The following is a 15,374-nucleotide window of genomic DNA, read 5'->3' as shown; positions in this document are numbered from 1 at the left end:
CCACTTTCCCTGACCTGGGGTGGCTTATAGCTCTGCTTAGGGAGATTAAAAGAAGCCGGAGAATTAATATCTTCATTTGAACAAGTTCATGCTTGGAAAGGCTTCTGCACTGTTGGTTTCACACAGCAAAATGTTTTCTTGGCAGGGTGTTCCCTGGCTGTAAACAGGGTCAGAGATTGTTGGAGGAGGCCCATGTCTGGGACCAGGAGTATTAAAGGTGTGTGATCTGGAGCAGTCCCACACTGGACAAACCTTCCCTTCCTGTGCTGAAGTCAGGCAGTGATGTGAAATGAGGGAGAAAGATGCCTGTCTCCTTCCCTCTCCCCCAGTTTGACCTTCTTAGTCTCTGATAGTGTCTCTTGATGGAGGATTAAGAAGGATGGGAAGACAGACGGAATTTCCCAAGTTTTCAATGTCTGATGCAAATAACTCCTTTGAAAGGAGGGAGATGCTGAGAGCCAGCCTGCAGCTGATGGGCTGTCTCGTGATGCCAGAGTTAATCTGGGTAAGCAGAGATTAACTGAGCTGCTGGATTGGATAATGTCTGAAATGGTTCATTGCAGCTTCTGCTGAGAAAGCAGCCCAAGCCTACGAGACCCCTCCTTGTCTGCAGCTCTGCAGGGTGAGAGCCTGTGCCCATGGCAGCAGTGCCTCAGGAACAGGAAGGCCCCAGGAAGAGGTGGCATTAATGAAATCATCAATTTCATAAGCATTTGGCTGGACCCTTTAATGCTTCACTAAGAGTCTGATCCCTTGTGCTAAGGTGGAGAGGGAAATAAAGGCTAAGCGGCACAACATTTAGGGAGAATTTGTGCATGAAGTGAAGTACAACATCCAGTAAAGCCTAGGGAAATAAATCTCTCTGGAATAGAGGCAAACCTACAGGAACAATTTGAGTTGGCAAATCCCTGTGCAACTTCATAGCCGATCAATATATGTTATTTAGACAAACATCACACTGTTACATTCTACCAATGATCTCTTATGAACAAACATGGTCATTCCAGGCTTTCCCATCTGGCTTCTAGACATAAATCTGTTGAAAAGTACAACTCCCACAAAATCTGAGTCTATTCAAGCATTTTGAATAATTCCCTGTTTACATTTGTTTTCACCCTTTCATTACTTTATGTCCATGTAGAGTTAAAATGCAAGTCAGTTCCAAAGCCTTTGAGATCACTCATTCCTTGTGAGTATTCTGTCAGGTTTCTCTGCCTCATTCTTTAGTATTCATAAATAGCAAGAAGACATGACCTGATGTTAGTCAAACTCTTGCCTGCATAAAAGGGAAACCTCAGACTCAACTCTGCCTAGCTCTTCTTGTATCAGTGCAAAAATTGGCCAGCCATTCCTGACTGGAGTCTACTTGGCCACCTCCCAAAAGTTTCCTTTGATGGAGACCTTGTAGAGTCTCTGGGCCATCTCCTCTACTCAGCCAAACTTACAGCTGTTTGGGTTTTTTTAATATCAGTCTAATTCTTGTCCTGCAATTCATACACACTGCAGTTTATGTAAGAGACGTGAAGAATAAAGCTTATACCCAGTCAAGGAGTAATGTCTGAGCACTAGCTTTACCCAGTGATGTTGTCAGTGTGAGACATTGAGCACTAAATTCCTATTCCACACCTTAAAAACAAACAAAAAGCCCCACCCTAGTTCATCTCCATTCTATAAGATCAAGAGAAAAGCTCAAACTCTTGTGTAATCTGCCTGAGTGGAGAGATTTTTCATTCACTAGGGTTTTGTTTATTGTTTTACACTGACAATTACTGCCTAGTCAGTGTCTCAGTTTCCTGGTGTTCTAATAAAATCTATGCCAATCACTTGCTAACCAAGTAAACAAACAATGGAGAACTCTTTAGATACTTCTCCAAAAGGTGCCCTTCTTTTGAAATTTGTGGGTGTTTTTGTCCTGAAACACTTCACCTGCAAAAGCAATTGGGTCTATGGATCTCTTCCATAAATACAGACCCTTCCCTCCAGCAAGTCTTGAGGTTTGTACCTGTCTAATAGTCCTGGTGTGAGTGACAAATCTGCTGGTCTACACTTGAATTGTAGAATTCTGTTCTCCTGGATCTGGGCTTGTTGACAACCAAGTACAATGGTGCTTTGTTCAACAAGTAACCAGGAACAGCTCAGGCTAAATAGTTGCCAAATGGAACAGCTTTTTAAGAGCACCCCTGTCACTACAAAACTGTGCCAAGTCTGGAAGTGGATTCAGGAACAGACTTTAAAGGATGTAGAGAACAAAGCAGTCACAAGGTTACATTTCATTATCTTGGTGCACTGAAGTGCAAAGGAACTGAAGAATTCCATTTAAAGGCAAATCCAATGAGCAGGATGCTTTAGCTACCCAAACATCTGCAGGTCTTGTAATGAGCTTTCAAACAAACTGTTCTGTGAAAGCTCTACATCTATGACACATCTGCATGACTGTACTAATCTTGGTAGAGTCACAACCCAGCTGAAACTACGCAAGCAGTCCTTCCTTTCAAAAATGTTCCTTCCATGCTTCAACATCAGAACCTTCCAGGGAAGAATAGTTAGGAGAGGGCAAGAACAGTTAATGGAATTCTTCCCAACACTTCTGACCTCAGCAGTCCCCTCTCAAACACTGTCAGGGATCCCATCTATGATGGAAATCTGTTGCAGGTCTTGGAATCTACAGAACTGAGCCTCTGCAGAAGGATAACTACCGAGATTGTGAGGCCAGCCTGTATCTCCTCCAAATTAAATGCTTTCTTGGGCTGCTTAGGAGCAGCCTTTTACTCCAGTTGCTCTGACATGTAGGTCCCTTGACTTATGTCCTCATCTGTCAGCTGTTTCCTGTTGTACCCTTGCATCTGGATACAGTTGTTTCCCTATCTGAGGTGGCATTTCCCATCCCTGGGTAGTGTTGCCAAGCACAAGCCAGCTTTGTATTGCATTTTGGCAACCAGAAATCAACAAGAGTGTCTTGCTGATCCTGAATCTCTGCTCAAAATAAAGTAGGTTCTGCTAAATGCCATTCTAAACAAAATGTTAGTTAAGCTTTAGGCTGTTTTGCAAGAGGCCTCTGATTTCATGGGTAATCAGAACACCCAATACAGCTGGCAAAACCCCCTCAGTGTAGAAGAGACTTCCCTCTTGAGCTATTGTCTACTAAATTGCATTTAGAAAAAGCAAGCCTGCTTGAAAAAGGAAGGAAATTGAAGACTTTCATTATAAGGTGTGCAAACCTTATAACCCAGAATGGATCTTTAAAGATCAAATGCTTTTAATTGGTTTTTTCTTACATAGCTGTTTGCAAAGCTTTCAATCATGTTTGTCCCTGGTTCTAGCTAGTAATGCAGTGGATGGATACAAACACCTTCTGTGTCCTACTTTCTAGAATCTCCTGGAGGAAGTGTTTACAGCAAGTGTGAATAAGCAGAAATATTTTGAAAAAATTTCTTCTGTCCATGTGTTCCTACCTCTGAGCTACTGCATAATAAAACAATTCCAATAAACAACCTGGATGTAAACAGAATAGCCACTCGAAATTTTTAGTACAGTGCAAGAGGGAAGGAAAGGACTCATTCAGAATTTTATCTTCTTACTCCAGGACAAGTTCAGCTTCAGTTTTACGTTGGATTCTGGCCTTCAGACGTTCACAGATTAGTGGTGCTGCTGATATCTCAAGACAGAAGCCTTGCATGAACTTTTGAAATCTCTTCTAGGACCACTTGCTGGAGGAAAAAGATGGGCTATGAGCTGGGCTTAGCTGAACTGCAGGGAAGAAGCGTGTATGGCTCACTAGCAGGGACTTTACACCTATGTGTATTTGTCCAAGAGAGTGCTCTGGACACTCGTTCCTGCAGATGTGCTGCCCAGTGAAAGGGGGTGGTGGTGAGATAGGAGCTGTGGCCCTGTGATGTCTCCCAGGGCAGCCTTTGCTGCTCCATCCAGACACCTCAAGCCCCTGAGGGTGGGAGATGAGCTGTGCACAGCCTGGAGGCTCAGTGGCTTGGGCAGACAATCATTTCTCTGATGTCCAGAGCTGGACTCCCAGGAGATGCTCTGTGCCAAGCCCTGGCAGGGTCACCCTGCGTGGGCTCCTGATCTGCTTGCAAGGGGCTCCTTCCACCCAGGATATAAAATGTTTACCTGTCCCCCAGCAGGTTCGGGAGCTCATTGTGGATGGTACAAACAGGCTGCCTCGGGCTGGTACAGCTCCAGCACGATTTTGGAGGGGAAACTGCCGTGAGCAGAGGAGGAGAGGTGGGGAGGGGCCCGCGGGGGATGCAGAGGCGACGCGGGAACATGTCCTGGCAGCGAGCCGAACCCACGGGGGTGGCAGACGGGCCGCGGCCACCGCCCGCCCGCCTCGGACGTCACAAGTGCGTCTCCCTGCGTGTCCCTGGCTGTCGTGGCATTACAGGCAGAGAAATCACACTCGGTTGCCACGGTAACATCACCAGCTGGGACATGCCGTGCTGTCATCCAGCAACCAGCGAGGGGTCCCCGGGGATAGAGGGGATGCGCCACTGCCCCAGAGGAGCATGAGGGTCTCACCCAGCCCATGGGACCCAGGGATGCCATCCTTTTGCCCAGGAGCAGCAATGTGTGTAGTTCCATTGCCTTAACAGTAACTTTTTCTTTTTTTTTTTTTTTAATAGTAGTTTAATCCTTTTCCTAGGGAGGGCTTTGCTATTCATTAGCCCCTGTTCTATTCCATGCACAGCTTTAACAGAAGCATGAAATGTTAAGGGATTGGAATGGACCTTACAGATCACCGAATCCCAACTCCCCCTGCCACAGGCAGGGAATCCTCCCACTAGATCAGGCCCCGTCCAACCTGGTTTTGAACACTGCCACAACCTCCCTGGGCAACCTGCTCCAGTGTCTCAGCACCCTCACATGAGAGAATTTCTTTCTAACACTTAACCTAAATTTCCCTTCTTTTAATTTGTCCCCATTCCCCCTTGTGCTATCACAACAGCCCATCCTCTTTCTGCTCATTCCCTAAGTGCTCATCAGCACTTAAAACCAAAGGACTCAAGGGTAAAAAATCTTACATGAAATGAGTGTGTGCAAAATCCTTGAGCAAATTCTGTAGGGGTGCTCCCCATCACATTTGCTGAAATTGCTTCTTTGGCATTTCCTGTATTTATTCCTTGATGTCTGGATGGCCCTGTTCCTGTTGGGTCCACAAGTTCTGCGTGTCCTAAAACAGGGTTAATGGGTGCTGCAGGCTTGGACTGACTCTCAGCAGAAGGCTGAGCCTTTCTCCTTGTTCTCCCAGAGGGATGGTGGGTAAGTGCCACTCAGCAGTGACCTCAAGGTGTTTCTCCATTACCTTCTAGGGCACTGAATCATTTCACTGAAGGACTCTGCAGGCGAGAACACACAGCTGCAGTCACGTCCTGTATTTACAGCTTTAGCATGGAAAGCCTCAGCACTCCAGGCCTGATGTGGCATGAAGCTGAATTATTAACAAGTGCTCTCTGCTAGAGGAGAAGCAACTGGAGAGAAGGAGCCTTTCTCATTAGTATTCCCTGGGTGATCAGGGATCTGGCTATGTGGCGTGAGGATCTGCTGATGCTCCAGAGGGGTGGGGAGCTGGGGAAGGAGGTTACTGGGAGGTTTGCTGGAATCAGTGTTTGGCTCTGTCTGATGCTGGTGTCTGTTTCCTCTCACCACAGCATGTGTGACACAAGTGAGCCTTATGCCAGGCACAAAACAGTGCTCAAGGGCTGTCTGCCTTCCCCCAAGGAATGAGCAGCCCCACCAAAGCTGCCATGACAAGCAGGTACATCAGTTCCTTCAACAGGAAGCAGGGCTGCCTTTTCTCCTGCAATTTCCCCTTCCACTGAATTTAGACTGCTCAGTGGTGATGCAGGTGAAGATTTTGCAGGACTCTGTGCTTGAGGAGTTCAGTATAGAGTTCTTTATAATAAGCTGCTCACTGAAAAGATCCAGTAAACACTTTGAAGAGCAAAGCCTGGAGAGTTTTTATGAAAAAGAATTCAGTGTAGTGGCTGATCTGCACCTTGAAAAGTAGGGATAGTCAAAGCAACTCTTCTTTAGCCCTGGTTCACTCAGTATCTTTGTCTGGTTAAAAATAAACCCCTTGAAACAGGATTTAAATTCAGCCTGACTTGCCTCTGTGCTAAGGATGGAGCTCCCAATAGACCTCGCTGGGCTATTGGAGACAACTTAATAAACAAGAAACTTAAGGAGGCTTGCATTAAGCACCTGTATAGATAAAATAAGGAATTAAAGACATAATTCATCGTGTAATTGCTACAAATCTCTGTCATGGTAAAAGCAGTGCATCTTGCCCAGCACACTTCTTCCAGTAGCTTTCTTTTTCAGTGAATAATCTGAATTTCTTAAAACCGACATTGTTGCTATGCTGATAGACCCAGCAACCAACCATTCAGAAAAATCTCTTCAAGTAAATAACTGACAACAGACCTGCCTCCTTCATGTGCTCGTGACTATAAAAGGATGTATTTAAAATACAAGTTATTTGGAAAGGAGAATACACTATGGTCCCTTGTTCTTAAGTAAAAACCTGTTTCTTTCAAAGCAAAGCCAGGCAGTGCCTGCCAGCTCTCTAAAATGCTGCATGTCAGAGCATGAAGTGTAAAACTTCAACTGAAATATTACTGAAAGAAGGGTTTTGTGGTTAGTAAATAATACCTCCTTTGGAGAATTGTGGGCTGGCTGCTCCTGTTCTTGCTGTAGCAGAGGGATTGACTGAAACACCTCATTCTTTGTAGCAGCGAGCTGGCTCTAGATGCTGAGTGAATCTAAGGAGTTGGTGATTGAGGGCCCCTCTGAGGGATGCCACAGCAGCCCAATGCTCCTCTTTAAACACAAGGAGCTGTTTCAGCAGTGCAAGATGACACTCTTCCACTGCCCCGGGAAACAGATTTGCATTGCAAAAACTACCTGAGCCTGACATTGTGAAATCGCTCCCCTGGGCTCCATGTACCATAAAAGAAGCCCAGCTGAACTGGGAAGGATGAGCCTCGCCCAAGCTACACGCAGCAAACAGCTCCAGGAGCCAGAGCTGGGGAGCAGGAAATGTGTGGGAAAGCCATCTGGTGAAGGCACTCTGAAACAGCGTGGAAGTCTTTTTTCATTCACTTCCTGACAAAGTAGTAATATGTTGTCTCATTATAGGAAGATGACTGCTTGTTATTATTATTTGTATTAGTAACTCCTAGAAGCCCAAAGGTGGGGACAAGACTCTTGCTGTGTTACCTGCTGTGGGCACACGTAAGAGGAGACCTTTCCCTATATACACTCCCCCATAAAAAACCAGAAAGCATAGGATTGTGATTTTTGTGGGTTTTTTTCTTTTTTCTTTTTCTTTTTTTATCCTAGTGGGGAATTGAAACAGATGGGAGAGACTGAAGGAGCTGGAACAGAACATGTAATAATTCCCAAGCCTCGACTTTCTCAGCAGAACTGTTCTTTGACTCCTATACTTTAGCTCTGAGCAGTTCTGGTGAGTGCTTTGTACCCTGGCACACTGCTCACGAGGAGCTCTACAGTTCTCCTTGGTAAACTCGGTATTTAGCTTGGTGTGGACACACTGCTGAGAGCTCCTGCACCCTTTGCTATGCTGATGCAGGGGGAGGGAAATCAAAGCAATGTGCAGAAGGGATTTTAATCATCACGTAGCAAATTAAAAAATACTGTGGAGGTCTTAAACTTGCTCTTTGGCATTTCAATCACGTCTTTCACTACGTTCTCCCAGTCCAGCCAACCAAATTTTCTCCATGGTTTAATGCTGTTCTAACCTCAGGCAGTATCTTTGTTCTGCTAAAACGAGAGAACCAAAGGCTGTATTTCAAGAGGAGGCAAAGTTCCTTATAGCCTACTTACTATTATTAGATATTTAAAATTCTCCTATATCACCACCTCATTGGAAGACCTCAAACCATTTTAAGGACCTTATTTTAGCCTCTTGGTGACAGAGGCAAGAGGCTAATTTTTAGATACTGGAACAGACTTAAAATTCCTATCCTTGAGTTTTCCTTATCAGTCTTTGCTAGAACTGACCATGGATTTTTTCAGTCCCAGTCATTAATTGCAAGACAGAGCTTTCCAGGTCCCCTTGCTGTCCTTGTGTGGGTGTGTGTGCTTGGCTGGTTGACATTTGTGCCAAAGATGCTTTAGACATTCAGAGCCTCAAGTCTGTATGTGTTGGCTTTTCATCTCTGGGGAAGGCAGGGTTAAAAAAATGTCCTAAAGACTAATTAGTTGCTGAAAGTATGGCAGCAGCAGGAAGGAGGAGGGGCAGGAGGAAGGAGATGGTGGCTGCTGGCCTGCTTTGAGGTAAAAGAGGCTGAAGCCCAGGGAATCCAGAAGAAACAAGCAGGACCATGTGGGCTGGCAGCTCCTGAGGCTGACTGTCATTTGGCACGCAGAGCCTAGTGCCAAGGGGATACCTTCTCCAGGAGAGAAATTATCAAGTGTTGTTAAATGGGGCCATGAGGTGTTAATTGCTAAAATCTGTAGAAATTCAAATTGAAGGAGCCAGTATCTACTGGTGTAGAATGACTCTACCAGAGAGAAGCCTGTCCTTGTGTCCTGTCAGTGAAGCAGGATATAGAGTGTTGGATGGGGCAGACTTGAGGCTCTGAATAAGACTTTCATCACTTTATCCCAGACTTCTCATAACCCTCTGCTCCCAAACAACCCATGGTGACATAAATGCAGAACCAGGAACACAGGGAGGACACCAGCAACACCTGAAAGGTCACAAAAGCTGTAACAGCACCTCTTTGTAGGACTTTTCCTCTCCCAGTGCTCAGCTCATGATCCCAGGTCAAACTTCAGCCTATGGCAGTATGGCTGTGGGCGAGCACATCCACACAGCTCTTATTTGTCCTTTTTATTAATTGGAAGCCCAAGTGGTAACAGGAGCCAGAACTACATGGGTGCAGGGTTTAGACAGTGCCACTGCCTCGGGAATTACATGTGTAACCTCTTCAGAATAAGAGACCAGACACATGAGACTGCAAATACACTATGGAGCAGAACATATGGAACATTAACTGCCAGGAATCAAGTGCTAATATAATGCTGGGATTTAAAAAAGCCTCAGCTAAAGCCCTGAAAATGACAATAGATTGTTCCCCACTCTCTTTCAGTTTGTTCAGGTTTTCCTGACTGTGGGAAGACTGTTTACACCCTTGCTATACCCATTGCTGTATTTGACTTACTGGCAAGTTTTGGCCAGATGACAAAGTCAATAAGCACTGAATTGTGCCTTGGTAAACATCAGCTCTGTCTCTATCAGAGCTTATCTGCATTGGAGAAAAACTGTCCTCCAGGCTGGGAGCAGGGCTGGGCTGGAATGGGAAGGGCAGCACCAATACTCAGCATTTTTGAGTGTGGCAGTTCTGAAGTGGGCCAATGAAGCCATTTCTGGAACTAATAGGGAGTTAATGGAAAATCCATGCTTGGACACCACATGATGGTTGACTTCACTTGGTGGTTCCTCTGTCAAAGCTTTGTGGAGTGTCTCTCTGAGCATCTGGCTGTGAGAGGTTCCTGTAGCACAGGTATCATGTGAGGATAATCCCATGTGGTTTACAAGCCCAAAACAAGCAGTCTGGTTTGCCTCTCCTACCTTCTAGTCTGTTCTTACAGTTTATGCTTATGCTGGGACCATAATAAACCTTACATTCCCCAGGCAGTGAGAGAAATCATACATACACAGAAAATTACTGAGTCACCAGATCTGATGGGAGCCAAGTTCCTAGACCTGGATAAGAAACCTGACACAATACAGGGCTTGTGCAATATTGGATGGAAACTCTCATCCATGGTCTGTATGGAATATGCTCTGTCCAGAGAAAAGGTGAAAGATCTGTCGCTCACTTGGGACACATTGCTTTAAAAACATGGATAAACTTAGCAACATTCCTTAGCTAAGGAAGATGAAGTATTTTTTGTTTGTTGGGTTTTTTTAAAGCCAGTTAACCAAATTGGACTAAGTGACTTTTTTTAATCCTTGACAAGAAAATCTACAGTGGAATGAGGAATGATTTCCTCAAGTGTCAGTACATTAATACCCAAGACTTGCTCTTCTCACCTCCAGAAGCACAGGACAGCTGCATACACAGCTTGAGTGAAGACCTGTACATTTGGCCCTCTTCAGAGTCCTCTGATCCTAGTGTTGTGGTTGAGGTGTCCACCCTCCCAGAGGCAAAATCCCCGTGTCAGCCCCAGAGACTCAGCTCTGACAGAATCTAGTCTGAGAGGTGTTCTTACAGTGTGAGATGGGCCTCTTCAGCATGAATCTGTGTGTGTGTGTGTTTTTGTTCTATGCTATTTTGGGAATAAGCAACTGATAACAAGTAAATGCTTTCGTCTGCTGGAGTAACTGTGTTCTCAAGCATTAAAATTATGGTTTCTACTAACTGTCCAGTGGGGAGGAAAAAAATCAAGGTTCTTAATTCCAGAAGACAGGTTAGCTTCTGGGGGAAGGAGACAGAAACTGTTAAGTCTTTTGCTGTCAGAAAGAAACTCACGCTGCAAGTATTCAGTCAATTAGGCTGATTTGTAGCAGCCTCACTATAAATCCTCTTTCATTCAGAGGCAAGTTAAGCTCTTTGATGAAACATGGCATTCCAAGGAATTTCAGTAGGTTCTCACACATATAACCATGGCAAAGTTATCTGTAGTGACACACCATCTGAGAATGCCATGGTATGTTCAATTCTACAACATTACAGCTAATGTATCTCAGAAAAGGGAGGCCTGCAAAAAGCCCTTCACCCCACTGTTTCAGATTAGCCTTCTTCTTGCATGCTACATTTGTTCAGCCTATTAGTAAATTAGAAACAGATTTTCTAAATCAGTTCTAGATACAAAAACAGTTGAGACAGACGACTGTGCAGTAAATGACCACTCAACCCAGAAACACAACTGTTTTGACAAAGAAATGCATCACTCCTGAGAAGCGTAAGATCAGTTTAAAGGCAGTATGTCTTATCGGGGCACCTGTGTAACATGACCAGAGGCAGAACTGTTTGTTTCCCTACAAGTGGGAACTTTCTCTTTTGCCCCAGAGGGCGATGACAGCAGAGCTGTGACCCTGTCCCATGCCCAGCTGTGCCACCCAGCTGACTCACCCTGCTGAGCTGGTCCAGGAGTCTTTGGTTCTGCTCGGAGAGTTCCTGGACAGCGCGCGTCTTCTCCCGGTCGGCTTCGCGCAGGTGGACCTGCTGCTTCTCCAGCTCGTCCTGCAGCTGCTTCACGTCGCTCTCCAGTTCAGACACCCTTCCTTCCCACTCTCCCTCCTTGTTCTCAAATCGCCGCCGCAATTCGTGTTTCTCTTGTTCCAGGTGCTAAATGATGGGAGGGGAAGAAGTTAGGAAGAGAGGGAAAAAAGGTGAATGTCTCCTTTTCCTCATCTCTGCTAGGCTAAAACCTTGTGCAGGAAAGAGAAGGGTGCTTGAGTGTGACAATGCCACAGAGATGGCAATTCCACATCAAGGCAGGTCACTGGCACCACAGCCATTTTCCATTTCTAACAACTGGCCTGTCCTTGGCCACTGGAGTTCAGAACATTGAATTTTTACTGAAATAATTGCCAAAAGAGTAAAGTAGGCTGCATGTCAATAGGCAGAATATATAGGTCAGACAGAGCAATTGATTTAGCAGAGCCCAGCTTAACTCCAAAGCAATACTTCAGTGGTCAGTGGCATAATTCTTTTAAAATTGCTTTTATAGTCAAAATACACAAACTGTATACCCTTACTGTTGATGAGGAATGTAGATGAGGCATCCTTGTTGTCATATGGGTCTCATGAACAACAGTTGAATCATCTATCCATTTGTTCTCTCTATTCCTGACCTAATTAGTTGTCTGAGAGTTTGATAGTGCACAGTAACTCCATTGTTTGATGCAGTCCGCTCTGGAATGGCAATGGATGCAATGAACTGGTTGCTATAGACATTATGTATGTGCATGTTCTGGGTTCAGGTTTCTTAGAAACCACTCTCAGTTCTGGAGATTCTGCTCTGCTTTGGATTGGCTGGAAAATGAGGGACAGCACAAATCTGGTGAAACTTTTGCATGTTTTAGAAGCTCAGTTAAATGAGGGCTTGACTCAAAAATCAGGTCAAAGCAGATTTATGTTGTGCCCATTTGAAAGAATCCTAAACTCTGAGCTTGAATTTCCCCTGGTGACTGGAGACACACATTTACTTTCAGAACAGTCACAGATTGGGGACATGGGCATGTCCCAGGATTAGCAGGGAAACCTAAAAAATGGGAGTCCTCTCCTTGTTGGTTGTCCTCTGATCTCCAGCATAATCTCCTGCGGCTCTCTGTCAGGTTCCCCAGGCTTTAAGAAATGTGTCTTAGAAAAGAACAGAAACACACTGGGCCAAACACTGGTAGCACTTGCCTATTTCTCCCAGGTGAATTGTTCCCTGGTGAACAATTCCCATGGCACTTCTGATAGGAGGGAAAAATAAACCTGCTAGGTGGAAAAGAAAATTGCACTGCATTTATGTGAAGTGGCTTTTTATTGCTTGTTAGAAACACAGGCTGTGAGGGGGCTGTTTCCCCTGGGTGCCTATTGCTGATGACACACAGCCTCCCTGGCAGGGTCCCTGTCACCTTCCCAAGCAGGTCTGAATGTCAATACCCTGCAGTTCCTCTCCAGCCCTCTGGCCTGTGTACTGCTAATCTTCCACCATTTTTTTTGCTCTGCCATGCAGATGCCATGTTCTCTCTTTCTTCACCTGGTCCCCAAATCCTCTCTTATGCTCACTCCAGCTCAGTGTAGAAGCACATTGCTTGTGCCCTTCCAAATCTTTCTGCAAATTCCAGACTTTCATGAAAAACCCTTAAATATGAGGGAAAGTTGATTAAAAACAGTGGCCCATAGCAGAGGATTTCCCCATGTTTCAGACACTAAAAGAGTGAACATCCTTGCAGATGAGAGCTAAGCAGTAATATAAATATTTTAATGCAGTAAGTAGGCCTGAGGTCCCAGCACCTGGCCTGTGACAACCATTGCAAAGAAATCCTGTTTGTAGTCCAAGTGTGGCTGAAGCAGCTACAATTTCACTTTCAGCAGCACACTGAAAATTCTGTCTTTTATAGCTCTGCCTCTTTCACTGCTAGGCAACGTTTAGAAAGATCCAGGGCCTTCTCTAAATGGAAAGTAGAACTTCAGCCTGCTGAGAAGCAGCACTGCAGCTGAAGTGCCCCAGACACCCAAATGTGATTTAGAAGCCACTGATAAGCCTTGTCAATCATTTAAAAAGCACTTTAGTCCTTCACTGCAAAAGGAAATCTCCGCTACACACAGCCCAAATAAATGGCCATCACAAAGACTGGTGCTAGAAAGAGCTGAAGAATATCAAGTTCATTCTGTTGTGACAGAGGAATCAGAACAGAGCAGTGGGGCATGGAGAGGCTGTTGCAAAGAGGAGAACCCAGGTGAGATGTGTTGACTGGTCCCTCCTGCTTCTGCCAGCAGCCATCTCCCCTGGCCTGCCCTCACCCCAGCACCTTCAGGGCTGCAGATCTATTTTCTGATAGGGAAAATTGCTGTCCTCAGTAGGGGAGTTTCTTGTTTCCTGAGTGTCTCTCCATTCACCACCTGCTCATTGATTTTTACACAGAACCTACAGCTTTCTAGAAGATGTTTTCCTCTGAAAACAGCTTCTCTTCAACTTAACTGAGCCGGACTAGACCCCATCTGAAGAGATGAAAGCAAGTGGGAGTTTCCCAGCTGATAAAGAGGGTTCATATTGTAAAATGCTAGGACACAGCAGGCTCCTCTGTGGCAGAGGAACAGCAGTATTAACTGCTTTAATCCCTTACAGGGGATAAAACTGTCTAGGATCACATATCAGAATTTATTACAGAACTTCAATTTCATGATTAGAAATAAATTTAAATTCAGGCTGTGAAGTGAAAGGTTTGCCAGAGTAGGTGTATGGCAGAAATGCTGTACCTCAGCAATGAACCCACAAAACTAGAACATATTTAATCTTGAGGCAAAGCCTCCAATGAGCAGACCAGTACCTTGGCTGTTGTGAAATGGAGAGGCTTCCCTGAGCTCTTGTAACCAATTCTGAACTGTGAACTGGGAGAAAATATCTCCTTCTCAGTGTTACTTAAACATCATTATATCAGGTTGTCACCAAGGATCTCATCTGAGACTTTGCTTCCTGTCACTGTCAGAAAGTTCTCAGCATAGGGAAGGAGGGAACAGCTGTGAGTCCTTCCTCTCTGCTCCTCTGAAATTGAAAAGCTTATTGTGAAATTTTATTCACTTCAGTGGCAACAGGAGGAGGCCAAGATTTAATCTGCAGAGACTGGGATTATCAAACTTGTGTTTTAGAAGATTAATGTTGAAATTTGATTTTTTTGTATGAAGCAGCACTGGGTTAAATTTGCCAAACCCAGTGGAAAAAAAAAATGACCCTTAAGTAGATAACACTAACCCCTCTCAAATGGGTAGCCTGGAAAATAGCAATGTGTTATTCCACTGGGAAGTTAGGGTGATAGTAATGGGATGAAAATATGTAAACAGTAGGTTGTGTTTACAATCTCTTCATTTACCTTCTGAATGGGCCTGTGAGAACAGAGATAAACATTTGTGTAATGTTATTTAAAGTACTATAAAGTCATAGTTTCTCTCCTCTCCTTTTCACCTCTACATTTTGCAAACAGTGAGTCGTATTTGAGGCTCCTGAACTCCCTAAGAGGCAGCTCAGTGGGTACCTAAAATTGAGCGTTTTTCCTTTAACAGTAGGAAAGGTTCTACTCCAACTCCTAAGCAAAACCATATCAGCACAACACCACATACTTGCTTGAAGATCAACGTGGAAATCCACTCTGGCAAATTTTAATACTCTGGGAAATTCTAATCTGATAAACAGAGACACTAAGCAACAATTTGAGCAAATATCACCTTCACTATTTTTCTATTAGAATAGCAAAGGCAGAGAGATTCCCCCGCAAAGAGGAAGGGATCAGCTGAGGTAAAATGACAAGTTTAATAAGAGAGAGGAATTTTTGTCAGGAGAACAAAGGGCATTCAGTAATTTCACAAATCCTCTTGAACTTGAGAAATGTTAAATCTGTTAGGAAGGAATACAGGACTGTGCAGAAAGGGCTGGTCTAGGGCTGTAACTTGAAATGTGAATGTTAATCCGGCATTGTTCAAACTCTCTCCAGAAAGGTGAGAGAGGCTTTTCTCAGCCTTCTAAGCAGTATTACTTATTGGAAGAAATAGAATTTCAAGGGTAGCTCTGAAGAAGAGTGAATAATAGTGCCTCTCTCACAATTGTGCAAGTGAGCTGTTCCAAAAAAAGCTGCCTGCACAAGTCTTTCTCCTTATAATACCTCTATTTTATCT

The 15,374-nt window shown here is 44.6% G+C and overlaps 1 protein-coding gene and 2 long non-coding RNA genes across 9 annotated transcripts in view; 1 reads left to right on the top strand and 2 right to left on the bottom strand.

Moving 5' to 3' along the window:
- BICDL1 (BICD family like cargo adaptor 1) overlaps nt 1-15,374 on the bottom strand; it is a 67,569-nt gene that overhangs the window by 33,000 nt on the left and 19,195 nt on the right. For 5 of the 7 annotated variants that reach the window (XM_086855508.1, XM_086855507.1, XM_086855511.1 and 2 more), the window contains one exon: nt 11,121-11,336. In XM_086855508.1, the coding sequence (XP_086711634.1) occupies nt 11,121-11,336 (216 nt within the window). Of the gene's footprint in view, nt 1-11,120; nt 11,337-11,743; nt 11,909-15,374 lie in introns of those variants that run through there. The other 2 variants (XM_086855506.1, XM_023937611.2) reach the window with 2 other exon arrangements.
- On the bottom strand, nt 3,498-4,305 carry LOC111936590 (uncharacterized). The gene is made up of 2 exons (XR_002868262.2): nt 4,126-4,305; nt 3,498-3,707 (listed from the first exon to the last, which is right to left on the bottom strand). It is a non-coding gene; the product is annotated as an uncharacterized LOC111936590 (long non-coding RNA).
- LOC111936591 (uncharacterized) lies at nt 4,493-5,493 on the top strand. The gene is made up of 2 exons (XR_002868264.2): nt 4,493-4,582; nt 5,325-5,493. It is a non-coding gene; the product is annotated as an uncharacterized LOC111936591 (long non-coding RNA).

The sequence above is a fragment of the Cyanistes caeruleus genome, chromosome 18 (assembly GCF_971803275.1).
Source record: "Cyanistes caeruleus chromosome 18, bCyaCae1.hap1.1, whole genome shotgun sequence".
Taxonomy (NCBI): Eukaryota; Metazoa; Chordata; class Aves; order Passeriformes; family Paridae; genus Cyanistes; species Cyanistes caeruleus.
The sequence above is the reverse complement of the archived record's forward strand: the minus strand, read 5'-3'. Positions and strand labels throughout refer to the sequence as shown.